The sequence below is a fragment of the Cyanistes caeruleus genome, chromosome 2 (genome assembly GCF_971803275.1).
Source record: "Cyanistes caeruleus chromosome 2, bCyaCae1.hap1.1, whole genome shotgun sequence".
Classification (NCBI taxonomy): domain Eukaryota; kingdom Metazoa; phylum Chordata; class Aves; order Passeriformes; family Paridae; genus Cyanistes; species Cyanistes caeruleus.
In genome coordinates, this window is record NC_141702.1 from 5,099,367 (window position 1) to 5,119,295 (window position 19,929).

Below are 19,929 nucleotides of genomic sequence, written 5' to 3' on the forward strand. Positions count from 1 at the left end.
TTATGCAAAGCATCCATCTTAGCTGAGGTTCCTTTTTATCACAAGAGCAGTTCAGACAGGCCCACTGGCCCTTGTAGAAGGGAGCAGAACCCTGTTATCTCTAGAAAACAGCTTTCCTGCAACTCTGGGATACACCTCCACCAAAAGTTTCTGTTTCAGCATTTAAGCCCTGCTTTTGTAACACTCATGCAATAAAAGCAGACATGAAAGAGTGAAGTTTTTAAGTGAAACATGCTCCTCTTCAACAAGTCATGCTTTAGCTGAACATAGCCTAATTATTTTGCCTATTCTATTCAGAGGAAAGAAAAAGGCTAATTCCTTCTTGTGTTACCTTTTATTGATGTTCTTTGTGTACTGGAAAAATTAAAAATACTGTCTAGTAATCAAGTAAGGTCTTAGAGAACAAAGTCTGCAAGATTTCAAATGGGAAAATAAAACATATTTATTTTAGAAAGAAACACTGCATTATCAACCCACATGCACAAGAAATCAGCTAAGAGGCTGGTGGGGGTGATTGGGATCCCATCAAGACAAAGGAATGGGCAGAAACCAATGCACAGGAAGCTCCACCTGAACAGGAGGCAGAACTTCTTCCCTGTGCAGTGACCAAGCACTGAACAGAGAGCAGAGAGGGTGTGGAGTGTCCTCACTGGAGATATTCCAGATATTGTGTCCTGTGCTCTGGGATGACCCTGCTGGAGCAGGGAGGAGGGACCAGATGAGCCACTGTGGCTCCTTCCAGCCTGACCTGTGCTGTGATCTTATTGCTGCTCTCTAAAGTCAGAAAATCCACAGAATGTTGCTTCCCTCTTTAAGGTGAAGGAGGCTATTTTAGGACTGCATCAAAAAACTGCATTTTCTTGGTTGAGCTTTCAACTTGAGGAGAGATAGGGTCTGCTGACTTGAAGAATTGAAGTTAATGTTTAATGAAAAAAATATTTCTACCGCAGCACCACAGAAATGGGATAAATGTCAATGTTCTCAAAAAAACTTAGCTCCAAGTTCAGGAGGTCAAAGAAATATTTCTGTCCCAGTGTGGAGGCAAGATACACCTTATTCCACCTCCCTGCTCTCCATAGCTGTGTCTGCAAGACACACACCAAGAAGAAAACTGAAGATTAGTGTGCACCCAAGACATGCTCTGTAAATCCACATTGACTGAGGAATCCTTGTAGCCCAGGCTTCAGTGAGCTGAGCTCAGAGTCTTAAATAACATCAGCTTCTTCTAGGAGACATCCTGAATCTGATCTGAACTTGTGTCAGCCAACAAACATTACCAAAAAGGGCACTTCCATTCTCCTGGCCTATTTAGCCAGGTATTTAGGTAACTTCCTTTAACCTGAAAACAATTGCTCTTGGAAGTTTCTAATTCTTCTAGAAAATAAATAGAAAAAGCATGTAGATATGGTGCTGAGGGAGTGTAGCTGGTGGTGCTGGTCTAGTGGTAAACCTGGCAGTGCTGGGTTAAGGCTGGACTTCATGATCTTAGAGGTCTTTTCCAACCTTAATGATTCCATGAGTCTGTGATTTAAAAGGAAAACACTGCAGGTTACATCAGGTACAGAAATGCACAGAGAGTGTCTGGTCAGTTGAATGCCACTCCTAATGATGCTTGAGGGAATTCTGTAAGAAGATTATTAAATTCACTTTCTTTCTCATTCTTCAGGTAAGATACTGCCCAAACAAACCCTTTATTTCTGATTTTTATCCTTCCAGAAGCTTGAAACTCTGCCATAGCTGTTCATATTTATTTAAATCAAGTTTGTGATTTGTCCACCAACGTCCTATTTAGATGGAAAGCTGGATAAAAAAAATCCAACAGCTATTTAAATGACAAATATGTAAAATTACTTAGTAGATCCAGGTGTGCAACAATATTTGTCAAAGAACACCCTCACTCCTTCCTTTGCTTTAATAGCCACCAGGATTAGGATAAAGCAAATAAGGAGACACAAAAATTTCCTAAAGAGGAACAGTTCAGGATGTGTTCATTTTGATTGCCCTGTGCAGCAGCTGGATGGACACATAAAGGCATTTGAAAGGAGATGTTGGAGGTGGCTGTCCCCCATCACCTGGAAAGCCTGTGTCAGAAACAAAGCAATCAGGAAAAAAATGGGAATGACAGACAGCCACTGACATGGAAGTTACTTCTGCTGGGAAATACATCAGACACAAATTTAGGACCTCCTATGTTCAACTGTGGTGTAGGGCTGAAATCACATTTTCATGATTTAACAGGACAGAGGTCCCGTACTCTCCACAGATGGTATGACAAGGTATTTATGTACTCAATATTCTCAGTTCTTCCCTTGGAGAGGCTCGAGAATATCCAAAGCACCTGTCATTTCCTGAAGCAATGCCCATTTCCAAATATGACACACGCCAAAGCCCATCTCAATGGGCAAGCAAAAACCAAGGCAGTAAGTCAGAACAAACTGGATTTTACCAAAAGGTCCAGAGAGCAAAATAGTCCAGCTCCACCCCTTGGATAAAGCACCTTCTTCCTGGCAGTTTGTGTTGTCAGTCCTTTTAGCTTAAAGATGGCAATATCTGAAGATAATTTGTGACAGATTCAACCTTGTTAGTGGTGAGAGAGAAATGTTCCATTTATTTAGAAGAACAAATATTAGAGTGCATAAATATAGGAAAATAATTTCTTCAGTATCCCTGTTTGTGTGTAAATAACCTGTACATGTCTAGGAGCCTTTCTCTGGCTGCTGGGCACTAGTTCACCTCACTGGAAAAGAGCTAAGTTATTCTTCTTGGCCAAGGGAAAAGGAAAAAGACATGGATGAATACTCTTCCAATACAGATTGTGTGTCTCTGTGTGTGCATGTACCTGTATGAGATTTAAGACATAAAACAATAACCTCAGAAAAACTCCTGATTGAATGGATTTGACCCATTTTAAATTCAAAACACTATTAAAAGGCTTTTTTCCTGGTAAGATTTCAGCGAGGAAACTTTTCTGCAGCCCTGAAAGATCATAAGGATTGCACATATGTCATGTGAGACCTTCACTAGGAAAAACTTTATGCAATGAATACACAGGACATTCATGGCTGAGCTATGAGTAAAAAAAAAAAAACAAAACAATGAACTTTGTTCATGAGTTTGTCCTTTTTTAATCACCTCCTGAGCAAATGTAGGAGCTCACAGGTCCTCACAATCAAACCTGGCTGTGTGTCCTATCCTGTGCTGCAGTAAGGATGACTGATAGCTTTTTATCAAAGCTCTGTTTCCTCTCTTTCAGCTGCTCAAATGAAATACAGATGCTATGAAGGAAAAAAAAACACATATATGTGCTTATTTTAGCTTTGCCATTTGCAGGCTTGATTATGTGAGAGACAAGCATTTTCTTGCTAAATACTCTGGTTTCCCTTCCAAGTACACAGACTCATTTTTAGGGAGAAAAAGCTGTGATAATTTCAAACTTAGTTTGAATAATGGTCTAACTCTACCTTTATATTAGAGAACTGGTAACTGGACTTAGGAACAGAGAATAAGTCATGGCACTGCCCTGTACACCAGAATGAAAAATGAAATTTGAAAAATGAAAAATTAAATGTCACAGCATGTGAGAAGTTTTCCAGCAGTATCTCACCAGGACAGCAGCCCAATTTAGCAACGTCTCCCAGCATCTCTGTATTAAGATGGTTTTTGTACCCAAGGACTGACACAGCATTTTATTGCCATACCCTGGCACTACTTCTTCATGACCAATTAGTCAACTACTACAATATCATCCTTCTTTTCAATAGGTACAATTTTTCATTAAAAAGAAGCTCCTGATGTACCATTTTGCCCTGTTTTCTGACTACTGGATTAACAAAGATGAATTTGTTCACATTGATGCAATACTTTATCAACAAAACTTTGAGGACTCAAGACAAATTTTGACAATGAATGTGACTTTCAAGAGCAAGAGATCACTGAACAGTAAACTAAGTGAAATTTAAGTTACTCCTCAATTTGTGAGGTTTGCAAACTAAGCTTTTTAAAACATATAACAGATTTTCTCACTGACCTATTTCCATTGTCTGAGCTAAGAGGAATATTAAAAAAAAACAATCATTCAAAATGAAAAATGGAGATATTCTCTTCAAATTCCTCTTTTTAGTAATTACAGCTTTCCTCTTTAACAACTATGAATATCATTTTTACATATAAAGAACTACAATAATTTCCTTTTTAAATAAAATTTTACAATGAGAATTTGTGCTCTGAGAAAGAGTACTTCACTGTGAAATTAAAAAAAAGAAACAAAAACTTCAAGTTGTTGAAAGAGATTCTCTTTGCTTATCACAGCCTATAGGAAGAGAGGTAATTTTCCATGTTTTATTTGCAATGAAAAATTATTTAAATTTTGGAAGAAGAGCAACAACTTGTAAATATTATTGACTACAGGAAACACAATTGAGAGTTACTGTTCCTTTCTTCATGCAGTAAGCCAGGCTCTGTGAGATTTCCTTGAAGACTATTTCCTTTCTAAAAGACATATAGTCAGTGAGAAGTACAACTGTGGCTGAATGAGCTGGTTTGTATTACAAACTGGAAGGAAAAAAAAAACAAACCCACATGCAAGCCAGCATTTCACACACAGAAGTACCCTGGGAAATGGAAATCACTATATTGACCTGTACTTTTTCCCTCCCATAGTGGGTGTGACGGTGTGTTCACGTCTCTGTTTCTTTTTTTTTTTTTGCTATATCACCCAGATCCACAGAATTAGTCGGCTCCTGTGAAGGCAAACACCCATTATCAAGCTCTCACAGCCAGCTGCTCTCCAGCAATGCCTCCAGACTTTGACACCAACATGAAGTTCAAGTTCTCCATCCTGGCGCTTCTTCTGGAAGTGATTGTCATTGTTTTGTATGGGATATTTGTGGAATATGACAAAAATTCTTCCGCTATGGAGTTATACCCACGTAAGTATTTCTGCCTAAGATTTATACAAGCTGAAATTTCTTTAAACTGATCGTAAGAAAGATTTCTGAATACCTTACGAGACCTACTGATTAAGCTGGAAAAGAAAGTTGTGTTTTGGGGCAAACACATTTTTCTGAGGTGTGAAAGCAGCAGGCTTCAAAGACAAATCCAAATTGAGCACATATAAAATTCTGCAAGTACCTCACTGCTAAGAAGTTTACTGTTCTGGGAGAGAAGAGCCTGGGAAATAGTTCTAGTGTTTACACATCAGGTTAAGACTTGGAGAACTGTGTATTACTTTGAAAGAGTCCAGCATTTTCCAGAGAGAGATGGGGGTGTTTCTTGCCAGACCTTCTATCCTGATTACTGTATTAAATAATTTAAATGAATAGAACATTTCATTACTACCATCCAGGTTTGGAAAAGGTGTCTTATGAAAACATGGAAATTGAGCTGCATATGCATCATTGTTATAAAATGTTTGTGAAAGCTGGACTCCAAAAAGGGCCACAGTTTTGCTGACAAGGTAGATAAACCCCTGCTATCTTCCAAAGTAGTGACTCCATCAGGCAGCAATGGTTTAGCCTGAAAATGTTTCTGTTGATTTGTTTCTCTGCAAATACTTGGTGAAGACCAGAAAAAGCTCTTGGCCTCAGAAGTAGTTACTTCTCTCACCCCCTCCTTATCTTATGCAAAGATAAGACTATTGTGAATAAATAGAAAACAAAGTTTGCAGAGCTACCAACTGTGTTTTCCTGGCAGAATTGAAGGTTTGTTGTTCTGTTTTCTGGCTCTGAGGCCTCAATGAATCCTTGATTGCAAAGGGCTTGATAAGGATCATAGAGTACAGAATTCCCTGCCTGCAGGTAGCACCTGTGTCATTTTGAAAGCATCCCTCTTTTCTCTCATTCTGTCCTCTCAGTGGATGTTACAGGGGCATGTGATCTCAGGCTGGAGTAGCTTTGTGTTGTGTATTCTCACAGAGAGCATTGTCTGGGTCAGAGAACAGCGAGTGAAGGCATTATTCAGCTTCAGATGAAAGTCAGCTGATGGACATCAGGGGCTAATTACTTCCATTTAGGTTAGCTCCACTGAGATGTGGCAGAATCCCTGAGATATGGTAACCTGGGCTGTGCCAGAGTCCACTCTGTGACACAGTTTGGCCGTGTCAATGACGTTCATAGGGCCAAAGGAAAGTTTGGGTTGGAAGGGACCTGAAAGATCATCTCACCCCAACCCCCTGCCATGGGCAGGGAAACCTTCCACTATCCCAGGCTGCTCCAAGCCCCATCCAACCTGGCCTTGGACACTCCCAGGGATGGGGCAGCCACAGCTTCTCTGGGCACCCTGTGCCAGGGCCTCACCACCCTCACAGGGAAGAATTTCTTCATAATACCCAATATAAATCTCTCCTCTTTTAATTTAAACTGATGCTTTTTGTCCTGTCACTATCTTCCAACTTAAGAAGTCACTCTCCCACTTTTTAATAAGCCCCTTTAAGTACTAGAAGGTGCTTTAAGGTTTCCCCAGAGCCTTGTCTTCTCCAAGCTGAACAAATGCAGCTCTCTTAGCTGGTGTCATATTAAACTATCCCAAATGCACTGAACCATCCAAGTCCCTAAATTAGGTAGCTGTATCTAGACAGTGTATTGGGAATTACTCTCGATTCACTGCCACCCAGGAGGTGATTGTTGGCCTAGGCAAAAGTTATGCCAAAACTCACATGAATAATTTGACAGCACAGTGACAACACTACAATATAGGTCTTTAAATGTAACCTACCCAGTCAGAGATCACCTATGCTGATTTCTTCATTAATATCAGTGTCTAAAAAGTGTGGGAGGAATTTCCTGCAGTCTTCCATGCCTCCCTTCACAGGCAGTGTATGACTGTGTTATTCCTGCACACTTGTCCCTCAGCTGTCCTCACTATTGACCTGTGAGCAGCCCTCTGAAATGGCTTAAGCTAATGAGAACTGGCCCCTTGACCTCCTGCCAGGCATGGCTTTAGGCATAGCTTGGATAAAGGACTATTTTTAAGGTGGGAGAAGTGTTTTAGGAGAGAAGAACATGTATTTCTTTTGGCCAGGCTGTTCAGATTACCAGTAGAAACATAAACCAAGCAAACACCACCAATGTCATGTTCAATTTTCAAATGCTGACCTCACAGAGGTCATTCCCAATAAAGAATGGGAATAAAAGCAGATTTTCGCAATACTTATATTTTCACTTTTAGGACCCCTTACTCTCAAATTTATACCCGTACAAAGTGCAAACAAAAGTGCAGTTTGCCTGCAGACTTGGCAGAAATTTAATGCTATGGTTGTATAGGTTGTATAGGAAAAATCTTGAGCCAGGACTTCCCTTGAGTCCCCAAAATGATGGCTTCAAACTGCTTCCCATGCTATGCCTCAGGATGTTAACCCATCTGTAGCTGAGATTTAGTTCTAACATCCAGGAGGTAATTTATACTCTCAGGACTGCAGTGCAAAGCCTGATTTTGAATGTCTTAGACACCTTAGAACCATGAATGAAAGGTGTTTCAGTGGTTTTGGACAAAAGAAAAATGAAAATAATAGTGGAGGTTCAGCATAGCTTTGCACTCAGGTAAGGAGGGCTAAGCTGAGATCATTCCCAAAGCGTAGCTTTGCATTACATCTGTCTCTGGTGGATACAAGTACAGGCATGGCAATTTGGATGGACAATTTCAGGTGTGTTGTGCCACTGGAATGGGAGAACAAGGGGGTGTGATGGCTCTTAGAGCACTACAAGAGGATTTCTTTCGTAATCCTGTATTTTTTGGCATCCTACGTTGTCCTGTGAGTATCCATGACTCATGGCCTAGGGAAACTTATGCATTCCTCTTGTTCAGGGTTCTATGGTTTACAACTTTAGGCTGAGCAAGATCAGCTTTAGAGTATTCACAAACATCTTTGTGTTGAGACTGACCCTTGCAGTGGAGTTAATATGCTGGTCTTGGCCAGCCTTGCAGAAATCTGTGTAGTGGCTTTGTTCAGGATCTGCTGGGGTGTTTGTCCCAATCTTTACTTTCCTCTCTACACTTTATCAAACACAACTAGTTACTAAAACAGTTCCGTTCAAACCATGCTGTTTTCTTCATCATTAATCACTCCAGACCTACTCTTCTTTAAAATCATGCATAAAAGATAGTTAAAGTTAAAGGTACATGCTAAACTAGAAGGAATTTGTCCTCAACACCCATGAATTAACCATGTTTTAACCAGGACTTTAAACCATTTGTGTAAGTCCAGACAGCTTTAAAATGTCCAGCCTGAGAAGCAAGAAAAAGGGCTGGAGATGTTTGTGAGCCACCTGCATTTCTATAGAATCACAGAATAGTCGGGGTTGGAAGGGACATTAAAGTTTATCATCTAATCCCAAGCCAGCCAACGATGCTGTTTTTCAAATGCAAAGTCAAGGCTCTTGCTGCATATTTCTGCATTACTGTATTACTGTGTGCTAGGGCAGGGCTGGAATATGACACTGCAAATGTAAGAGTTTTTTAGTAATCCCCAGTAACTTCTTATACTTCTGGGCCCTCTTTTGGCTAAGCCTGGTAATGCAAAACTGAGGAATGCTTCAGGTAATGGCAATTGCAACTTCAAGACAAATGTTACACTAACAAGCTCAAGTTTTTCACACTTACTGGCATGCAAGAGCAAAGAAATTAAGTTTTAAAAACGATCTCTCTGTACTGGAGGTTCTTATTAACGGTAAAATCAGACAAAAAGTTGTAATTACAGGACTCAAAGCTGTCTGGTTTAGAGTTAATTAAATCACATAAAGCTTAAAAGTTAAAAAAAAAAAAATTAAAATAAAAAGTATCGCTGTTGTGGTGATGACTCTGTACCAAAAACACAAAAAAAGAAAATTAAAGTAATAACTTTAAAAAGTAGAAAAATAACTAACCATACATATTTTAAGAAAATTCATATTTCAAAACCAAACAAATATTTTACTGAAGACTAATTGTATTGTAGATTAACTATATCAATTGTTAAATTTAAACTTTGCCTTAAAATGAATTTTTCTTTTATCAATGCAAAAAAGACCAATGTCTTGGACAGTAATTTTTAGGGATCCCAAGCATTCCTTTACACTGGGACACCCAGACAAATCCCATATACAATTTTGGAGTTAGTCAGAACACACTGGCTCTGACCACCTTTATTGGAAGGGGAACATAGATGTTCTGTAAGGACATGAAGCTGTGATGATGTTCCAGGTAGCTGCACAAAGAGAGGACAGTGCCAGACACAAGTAAATTTGCAAGTATAGAGATCCAGTGGCTTTCCATAATGATATAGGCATCAATATAATCAATAATCAGGGGTGGCATTTTCAGACATTCAGTTTTCAGCAGGCAGTCTGGTCATGAAGTGGGAAGAGTGGATCACATGCATGACTGGAGTTTGGAACTCTACTCAAGCTGCCTTTGTCCCTGGCTTGTCACCCTTCACAGTCACCCTTCACAGTCACTCTTCACAGTCTCTACACAGACATGTTTCCCTTTCAGACTTTCAAGATGTCCATGTGATGATATTTGTGGGATTTGGTTTCCTGATGACCTTTCTGAAGAAATATGGATTCAGCAGTGTTGGTTTCAACATGCTCATTGCTGCCTTCGGTCTCCAGTGGGGAATTCTTATGCAAGGATTTTGGCACATGAAAGAAGGGAAAATTCCTATTAACATCAAAAGGTATATGTGAATTTATAAAAATTGGTATTTCTATCCCTAAAGATATCAGGAGAAGCCATAAACCACATCTAAGGGGTCCTAAATTTCATTAAGATTTACTGTCCACCTCTCCACAACCTTCCCACTCCTGGTGCACTGGGCCAAGGTAACCAAAGATTGTGAAGAAATCTGAGGTGCTACATTATGTGTGGAGGTGTGGGTCCTGTTAAGAGGTTGCTCTGAACCTCTGAAGCTGTGGAAGCTGGAAGATTTCCAGCAGTAGCACAGCACACATCCTGCATCCAGCAGGTATGGAAGGATCTGTCTTTCCATGACACAAGGGGTCACAGAAGAAAGGCTGGAGCAGCATGTCTATGCACATGAGGTTTTCTCTTACTACTCAAGGGATGATTTTCATGAGCATCGTACTCCAGCAGGGTCTGAACACTGATCACAGAATAGGAGACCTCATGGGCAACATCTCAAAGCATGTTTAATGCCCCTCCTATTCACCTGCCCTGCAGTTCCAAGGTCTCAGAGTGTTTTCCACATCTGCAGTTCTGTTTTCTGAGACAATTTGTAAACAATTTTGAAATGAACAGCATCCAAACATTACTGAGGGAAAGCAGGAATGATGCAAGTAGCTCCTTAATGCTTACAGGCAGACATTTTTAGAGGGGCCCACGGGTTAGTGCCTCTCTACTCTAAGTTTTTGATCAATTTCTGCTTTTATTTACCTTTTCCAATCCCCAAAATATATTAACACTGGTCCTGCCTGACAGTTCATGCAAAGATGATGCAAAGAGACAGACAGATGTGGAAGGCTCCCAGGGTTATATAAACCACCTGACCAAAGACCTCACTGTCATCTTTGAAACCTAGCTGGTAGTTGGGACTGGAAATTGAGGGGCTGGAGCACGACCAGAGAAGGACAAAGGAGCTGGGGAAGGGTCTGGAGCACAGCTCTGATGAGGAGCAGCTGAGGGAGGAGCTGGGGGGTCTCATCCTGGAGAAAAGGAGGCTCAGGAGGGACCTTCTGGCTCTGCACAACTCCCTGACAGGAGGGGAGAAGAGTTGGGTTCTGCTCCCAGGGAACAAGGACAGGACAAGAAGAAATGGCTTGAAGGGACAAGAGGCAATCACACCAAGGTAGATTTAGCTGGACATCAGAAAAAATCTCTCAACAGAAAGAGTGTTCAGCATTGGAACAGTCTGCCCAGGGAAGCTGTAGAGTCACCATCCCTGGAAGTGTTTCAAAAAACCTGCAGATGTGGTACTGACGGACATGGTTTAGTGGTGGACTTGGCAGTGCTGGGTGAAAGGTTGGACTCAATGGTAGAGACCTTTCCCAATCTAAATTATTCTGTGATTCCATGACATCCCAGCATATCCCAATACACTTGTCATCTGCCTTTTTACCATAATTTCAACCAGCTAAGGACATGTATGGTATAAGCAGGAGGAAACCTTCTTCACTAGCTGGTAAGATCCTTACAAGATCCATCTGGAAAGGTTTGATTTAATTTTTATCCATGAAGATGAGCTTGATAATTTTGTATCTGAAGACTTAAAGCTCTATAATTTTTATGATATCATTTTAATGGCATATTTGATATTAGAGTTTTTAAACTAATTTTTTTTATGTGTTTTGGGGTTTTTTTGTTGTTATTTTTCTTTTTCTTCAGCATGATAAATGCGGACTTCAGTACAGCAACTGCTTTGATTTCATTTGGAGCTCTCCTGGGGAAAACAAGTCCCATTCAGATGCTGATCCTGACTCTTCTGGAGATCACTATCTTTGCATGCAATGAACACCTAGTTACCGAAGTATTCAAGGTACAACTATTTAGCTGTCATTGTTTTCTCTTCATAACAAATGCTTTCACTTGGTGATACTTCCAGTTTGCTTATGCTAGGCTCTGGTTCTACCACAGAATTAAACCATTCAGTCCTCCAGACTTCTTGTTCATCAGACCCTTGTCTTTATGCTGAATAAAATCTGTGGCGTTATTTTGGGTCCCTATTACAGGCCACAGATGTTGGAGCTTCGATGACTATCCATGCTTTTGGAGCTTATTTTGGTTTGGCTGCAGCTTTCGTCTTGTACCGTCCTGGTCTGACAAACAAACATGAAAATGATGAATCCACCTATCACTCAGACCTGTTTGCAATGATTGGTAAGTCAAGCAATATCAAGAGCTGACCAGCTGTTCATCTCTCTTCCATCTCTATTTTTTCCTGATTACCTATTATTATGCTACATTCATTTTCCTAAGCACACTTCTGGAGGCAAATTCCTTTTAGTCTCATTCATGCACCATATTTTCAGTGGCACACATACTTTTAGAGTTTTTCCTTGCTTCCAAGGATGGAAAGATGAAATTAGATATGTGTTTTCACAGTACATTAGTGGTGACCTCCTTTCTGTTAAGTCTTGTGCTTTTCAGCAGTATTTCCAAAACTAATGTCCATAATTAAAAGGATTGAGTTGTGCATGTCATATGCTATTGAATGTCAGAAACCATATATCTGTCTGTCCATGAGAACTGTTCATAGACCAATTCACCAGCTAAAACTTTCAGTTGTATTGATAGATGATAAAGGATTTGCATGTGAATTGTGTTGCCTATGCCTCCTGTTCTGGCTGGGGTTTCACAATGGTGGTGAGCTCTGACAGTGAGTGGGGCAGGGCAAGGGGCCATTAAAGCCTTCCAGCAAGATTTGACAAGAGACCATGCATCAAAATCCCAGCTGCCAGTGTGAAAAATTCCTGCATATTCTATTGTTTCTTCCAGAAAGAATTTTGGCTATTCCATGCTTCTCATTAATCATTGTCCTCATTTCTTATAGCTCACTCTGTTGTATTGGCCCTTGTGACTAAATAGCTTTTCTTTGTTTTGACTCCTATTCATCCAGGTACCCTGTTCCTTTGGCTTTTCTGGCCCAGTTTTAACTCTGCCATTGCAGAGGGCCAAGGAGCTCAGCCAAGAGCCATTATCAACACTTACTACTCCTTGGCTGCCTGCACCATCGTAACATTCGCCCTCTCCAGCTTGGTTGATAAAAGAGGCAAATTCAGTATGGTAAGAATCATATCACAATCCTTGTTAAATCGAGTCAACCCTCTCTGATAAGGATGAATAGGCAGATTCCCAGTGTCCATCTATCTGTCCAGGCAATCTGGAGCCTTTCCCCATACTGCAGCCAGAATTAGAGCTATTGTACTTGTAAAACCTATGAAGTCTGATGAGAAGCAGCTGAGGGAGATGGGGGAGACTCAGTCTGGAGAAAATGAGGCTCACTCATTCTCTCACTTTCTCCAACTCCCTGAAAAAGAAAGGTGAAACCAGGTGGGGCTTAGTCTCTTCTTCAAATACCAAGTGACAGGATGAGAGAAAACAGCCTCATGTTGCATCAGGACAGGTTTAGACGGGATATTAGGAGAAGTTTCTTCACAGAAAGGGTTGGAAAGCAGTGAAGTAGACTGGGGACATGGTGGTTGTACTGCTTTGATGGTTGGATTTATTAATCTTCCAGCCTTAATGATTGTGTGATGATTCTCTCTTGTCCACAGAACCTGCTGGACCTTAGAGACATTAGTCCATTGTTCAGGTGGACTTTTGGATCTCATTCCAAAGATGTTCCTACTTGAGTTACCTTATTACAGCAGCAAAATAGGTCTATCAAGGAAATGACCCATTCCCTGGAAATCTCAATGCAACTGCACAACAGACAAAACCAAACCAGCTTCTCTCCCCTGGCCCTAAAATCCAGCTCTGTTTTCACCCACTCCTTTCCAGCAGCTGCAGTTATGAGCCCAGCATGTGCAAGAGAGCCTTCAGAGACACTCATCCCTAAAACAAGCCTCTGCTCCTCATGTGTCACCCCTGCCTCGCTCTGTGTCCCCTCTGCAGGTCCTCATTCAAAATGCCACCCTGGCAGGAGGAGTAGCAGTGGGTACCTGTGCTGACCTGGCAATCCACCCTTTTTCTGCCATGTTCATCGGGGTCATTGCTGGAATTGTCTCTGTCCTTGGATTCCAGTTCCTGACTGTAAGTATTGGGGACCCAGCTCTGCTCCCATCTTTTATTTCTCTTTGGCTTTCCTGGAGCTCCCTTGGTTTGCTACAAAGGGAGGATAGATACAGTAAATTCCAGGTAATGATGACTTTTAATAATTATTTGATTCTTGTACTTCGGCTTTTTCTTTTGCATATCCATCCAGAGATCATGGAAAGCTATAAACTCACTATAAACTTCCTATTTCCACTCATTTCAGCCTGTGATGGCATCCAAGCTGAAAATTCAAGACACTTGTGGAGTTCATAACTTACATGGTTTACCTGGAATTCTGGGGGGTGTTGCTGGCATCATCGTAACAGCAATAAAAAGGGAAACGAGGTGAGTTAAAGGGAGAAGAGAGAAAGAAGATTTTTGGAGGTCTATTCTAATTTGCTACCTTTTTTGGATCTAATTATGATTTTTTTTTCAGAAATGCATCATTGATGTCAGGCATTGTAATTCTCATTTAATTTGGGTCTTCTTGATCTCCTGCCTTTAACAAACTGTTAAAATGCCAAGCTTGTTACAGATTAAAAGCTCAAAGAAAAAGAAATTAATTAAAACATCATAAATAAACAGCACCCTGAACCATTCAAACAGAACAATTTTTATTGTGACTCTACAATTACACTGCTGGCATTTGTAAAATTTAAAAAGAAAAAAAAGGAAAAACGGGGTTTTTTCACTATCTCATAAGACTCCAAAAAGATGAAATGCTGGTCTTTTTGACAAAAGAGAGTATTCTCTAATGGCTTACAGGACATTAGTAGCCTCTCAAAGAGCATGTTTTCATCTGTAGCCTAAAACAAAGCTAAATTAAAGTCATGAGTTCCTTCTTGCCCAACAATGGCAGGATTTGTTAGACTCGATGCTCTTGAAGATCTTTTTCCAGCCATAAAGATCCTAGGATATATTCCTATGAATCATCTTGTCCAGCATGCAGCAAGCACAATGTTGTAAGACTGATCATCAGCCTCAAAGTGTAACTATTTTTTGATAGGCAATGGTTTGGTTTTCTGTCTTTTTCAGGGAGGGACACCTGCTTACTCCTTCCATCCAGACTGCTGCCCTGGGAAGTACACTTGCAATTGCAATGGTGGGAGGAGCTCTCACAGGTCAGTGTGATGCTTGTAGTGACTAACAATGCATGTGAATTTAGAGATTCCTCCATGGAGAACTTAAATGCATCAACAGCTTTGCATAAATAATACAAAATTGAAATAATGGGTCCTGATGCCAGAAACTCAAATATGGAAAAGCAGTTTTCCATTGGTTTTGTCTTCAAATGAAGTTCAGGTTTCTCAGGTAGAATTTTTCCACTGAAAGGGTGGTCAGGCATTGGAAGGAGCTTCCCTGGGAACTGGTGGAGTCCCCATTGCTGGAGGTGTCCAAGTAGAGACTGGATGTGACACCAGGGATCTGGTCTGATTGACAAGATGGTGTTCAGTCTAGGATTGGACATGATGATCTTGGAGGTTTTTCCAACCTAAACATTTCTATGATTCTGTGATTCTATGTATCTTACTGAATAAGTGCTCCAAAGATACTGAGTTTTATTTCTACAGGAATAATAAGGTGTTGTTCTGGAAGGAATTCTTCTCTACATTCCAACACTTCAAATTCTGAACAGAAACTAGTTTGAGATCAAGATATACTCAATGAAGTGTCACATATTGCCATGTGTTTGTGAATACTTCTAAACAAAAAAAAAAAAAAAAAAAAACAAACAAAAAAAAAAACACCAAAAAATTCCGGCTGAAATAGAAAACTTTGCTCTGAAATCTGGTCAATTAAAAAAAGCTCTTATTTATATTTGTATAAAGAAATCTACATCACATCTCAGAATCATTAACCTGATGTCCCAGGATGGTTGGGCATTTCTGTAGATGAGGAAATCAGTCAGAAAACTTAGCTGGCTGCCTAGGGCACATCTGAGGGACATTTATTTGGTCATTTTCTTCATTTTTTAAACCTTTAGTGCTGGTTTTTCTGCAGGTGCTATTCTAAAGCTGCCCTTCCTGGGACAAGTGTCTGACCAGAACTGCTTTGATGACTCTGCTTATTGGGAGGTAAGACACAATCTGCTATAATTTTCATTATGTTGGAGGATGCACAGACACCACAGCCCTGCTCTCCTGGGCTTTGTGGTTTGCACACGTGAGTCAAAAAGGCTGCTTCTTCAAAATTAAAAAAATGCTGCTCTACTTCAGGCTGTGAATTTATCAAGGGCACCTTCACAAACATTTTTGGACTTCTTAGGTAATCATGCCTTTTTCATTGGACTTGCCTTGAACAAAAAGCAGAAATAGAGACAAATTGATATCACAGTGGTGGCCTTTATCTCTCTCTTACATGCTCATTGTGTTAGGTACCCTCTTCCTTATCAGAGACTGATGACGTATTCTTAATTTAAGCAATCTGAACTTTATCCTTTATGCCAGGACAAACCCAAAAAGCAAGGCAAGAAGTAATATGCAATATACATTCCTTGCAAATAAAATGTGAAGTTAAAGAAAATTTTAATAGGTTTTTTTTGTTGTTTTTTTTGTTTTGGTTTGGTTTTTTTTATGAATTAAACTCCTTCTATGAAGAAAACCCTGAGTTTGTCCCTCAGTACCCAGAATTGAAGGTTCATGTCCGGCTATGCCAGTGTTAATAAACAGACATATAATATATACATTCTCTGTACATTTTATTCTTCTTTTATGGCAAAATCAAATCTACATATCCTTAAATGAGCTCTTTTTTGTTCTTCATGGCAGGTTCCAGAGGAGGAGACTGTACCCGAAATTCACTCCAGCCACCGTGATGAGCACAGCAGATTTGAAGCTGCCATGTAGAAAAATAATTAATCTGCTATGTTTGTCCTAATGATGCTCTTTTTTGTTTCTAATGCTAAGAAACAATGAAACAACATCCAAGTATTTTCCCAACCACACCAGGTTTTTAAGAAAATGCTGAAGATAGCTATATTTTTTTAAAAGAAAGCAAGCTTGATTTTAGATTACTTAGTCATTATGCCAAGCTCAGGTGAATAAATTAGGTCCTTCTAATATATCTGTTCATCAGAAAAAGGCACCACAAACTGCTCTTTAAAATTATCTATATTTTATCTTTTTTTTGTCACTGACAGCAGTATAGCTGTTGTAATAAACTTTGGGTTTCAAGATTATTACAAGATATATTTAATTGTGAGCTTTCTGAGTTACATCCTCCAACTGCATAGGGGTAATCAAAAAGATTAATTGATATTTTTTTATATGGATTCAAACAAACTTTTCACCAGAGAATCCCAGCTTAACTTTTTAAGGAAGTGTGTTGTCCTCTTTTCCGATGGAGGAGAAAATGTGCTGTACTTTGAAGTTTGACTATGACAGGAAGCAAAATGTTGAAATAATTCTTATGACAAAGCACAAAATACAGCGATTGATAAGGCATTATGAATATCAAGAGTCATTGTTAATATGTTTATTGAAAGGGCAAAGAAAGTGAAATTGTAAAAAAATTCATTATTGTCATAGATTTATTTATTGTCATAGATTTAGTTAGTTTCAAAGATGTAATAAAGGAGCTCAGTAGGAGCTATGAAAACCAAGTGTTTGCATAATAGTTTGCATAATAATTACTCTATTTATTCAACAGTAATAAGTGGTTTGTAGCAGTGTTAATGTCAAGAAATATAACCTGAACTTATGCCAGCTCCAGAAAAATATGAATTCTTTGGAACTGATTGGAAACTGCACTCAACCTACAGAAGACTTGGCAGAGAACTTCCATGGGGGGAGTCACTGACTCTGACGTCACTTTTTCTCCTGAAAGTGAAAGCAAAAAGAAGAAAACTGAAGCTAAATTAAGAAAAATTAACTTAATTGGAGAAGTGATGACAGTGGCTGCTCAGTTCAGAGACAAAAAATTGAGGTAGCTGGAGGAACTCCATGAGGTGCCTTCATGCATGGGATATTCCATTGAGAGACAATGGATGGGAAGTGGAAATAAAACAGAAGGAACACAGGGCCTCAATCCATCATTCACAGAAAGATACTGCTGATGTCTCTGAATAAAAGGCCAAAGTGGGTGAACTTTCAATCTTTTTTTTTATATTAGGATCTTATCTCAAGTCTTACTTATCAGACTTAAGGGGAAAACTCCTATCATATAAAATAGCACATATATTTTCATTTCTGCTGATGTATTTTTCCTTGAAATCTTTAGGCAGGGCTGTCCCATATGTTATACCTGCTGTATACTCCTACATATGTCAGATTTCTATCCATGAATAAAAATACACTTGTTGTATCTCACTTTAGTCCAGATAAGCTCTTTTGCAGATGTGCAATGACTGATTCTCTTCTACCTTGTTGGCTGTAAGATGTCCTTTATCCTCCCTAAGATGTCACACATTCATTTTTGTAAAAACTGGGGAATTATTTAACAATGTAAATATCACATTTTTAAAGATTTTTAAAGTATTTTGTGCATAATTTATGAAGTGCTGAAGTACTTGAAAAATATTCCATCTGTGGACAGCCTGTAAAAATCTTACCTTCAATATATGAATTTCCCCTCAAATTCCTACTTGGGAGTTCAGAAGGTCTTACATTCACCTTAAAGGGGGTGAGGCAATTTCACCAGTTTTGAGTGCTGACCACACAGGAGTACCTGAGCGAGGAAGCACCACCCACTGGCAGCAAATCTTTGAATTATAGAATCCTTAAGGTCGGAAAATACTTCCAAGATCAACAAGTCCAGCCTTGGATGGATTTTCATAATGGCCAGTAAGCCACATTGACAATGCCGTGTCTACTCACTTCTTGAACACTTCCAGGGATGGTGAATCCCCTGCTTCCCTGGGCTGCCTGTTCCAATGTTCAACTACTCTTCCAGTGAATATTTTTTTCCTAATATCCAACCTAAATTTTCCCTAGTGAATAATACCCTCAATAATAACATTTAGGGTTTGTTTTTTTTTTTTTAAATCCATAAAGGAAAAAATGAACTATACTGTTTTGTTCTCTAGTTCTCCTTAAAATCTTTCCATAGTAATCCATTCCTTCGTCCTCTTAAGTACTCGTTATTGTCCCTGAATTTCTTTTTCAGAATATTCCTCCCTCAGAGAAATCAGTCCCTTAGGTTCTCTCAAAAAACTGAGTAGGAAGATGTATCTCTTCGTCTAATCAGAGCTTTAAATGCTGTTTTTTTTTATGTGACTGTGCCCTTGAAGTATACAATTTGTTTCTCCAAAGCACCCTAATTGCCCATCTCTATGTTGCAGATGCCAGTGGCATTTGGTTCTCTGGCTTAGGGTATTTTCTTTGGTTGGTTATTTCCCAATTAATCAAATCTGCTTTGAATCAGCAGAGCTTCATTAATAATTAGTTCCAACTTCTATGTAATATGTGACTGGACACTTAAAAGACAGAAGCTTAAAATACTTTACTAAGAACCCTTTTGAGTAAACCTTACAATGGCAGAAAAGGAAAGTAAGGAGTTAAACAAGACACAGAGTGGAGGATGAGCTTAAAAGATGGGACTGAAAAGTAAACAAAAGTTAAACTACAACTATTTTAAATTTGAAGCTCACAATCATCAACATTTCTTTTCTTTCTCATAAAAGACTGGCAATGTTTTATCCCTCCCAACAACTGCTCAACGCTTTCTGTCTTACCTTTGTTCTCACTTTAACTTGTTTTTAAATTAAAAGAGCTTAAATAAGAGGGTGTGGGGTTTTTGTTTTTTGTTTGGTCTTTTTATTTGTTATTTCTTTTTTTTTTTTTAATGAGTAAAAACATTCATGATATCTTCTTTAAACTAACTAAAGGTCAAGTTTAATGTCACCCCTTTTCAGAATACCCTTTTTTTCCTGAATTTTCAGAATACCAGTGGGTAACCATAGTTTTGAAGGCAGTCTTACAGTTCTCTATTCCTACCTCTGTCAGAGCAGTACCTTTGCATTTCATTACTGAAAGGAAAATTTATTTGAAAGCCGTTGGCTGAATATTTGCTTACAAAATTTCTTTTAATACTTGTGCTCAAATCTGTTGCTGAATAAATGCATTAACTGAATGATCAGATGACCAACTGTATTTGTTTGACATTTCTTGGGGATATCTTCTTTCTCTCTTACTGGGATCAACCTTTTCTCAAAATATATTAACAAAATATGTCTCCTCTTGCCAAAGGAGAGCTCTTTCTGTTCTTCTCAAACCTCCTGGAAAATGTTCACCTTTCAACTTCCTCTCA

The 19,929-nt window shown here is 39.2% G+C and overlaps 1 protein-coding gene across 1 annotated transcript; it reads left to right on the top strand.

Annotated features, from left to right (window-relative positions):
• Positions 1-4,660: 4,660 nt before the first annotated feature.
• On the top strand, positions 4,661-19,758 carry RHAG (Rh associated glycoprotein). The gene is made up of 10 exons (XM_023946922.2): positions 4,661-4,928; positions 9,466-9,649; positions 11,314-11,464; positions 11,658-11,805; positions 12,545-12,711; positions 13,543-13,680; positions 13,907-14,028; positions 14,719-14,804; positions 15,685-15,758; positions 16,452-19,758. The coding sequence occupies exons 1-10, from the start codon at positions 4,793-4,795 to the stop codon at positions 16,527-16,529; spliced, it is 1,284 nt and encodes a 427-aa protein (XP_023802690.2). The 5' UTR covers positions 4,661-4,792; the 3' UTR covers positions 16,530-19,758.
• The last annotated feature ends 171 nt before the right edge of the window (positions 19,759-19,929 follow it).

Excerpts from the sequence above, each read along its gene's own strand:
- RHAG (XM_023946922.2), top strand. The coding sequence starts at position 4,793 with ATGCCTCCAGACTTTGACACCAACATGAAGTTCAAGTTCTCCATCCTG. Across the intron at positions 9,650-11,313 it reads ATTCCTATTAACATCAAAAG|CATGATAAATGCGGACTTCA; the intron begins GTATATGTGAAT and ends CTTTTTCTTCAG. Across the intron at positions 14,805-15,684 it reads GGTGGGAGGAGCTCTCACAG|GTGCTATTCTAAAGCTGCCC; the intron begins GTCAGTGTGATG and ends GTTTTTCTGCAG.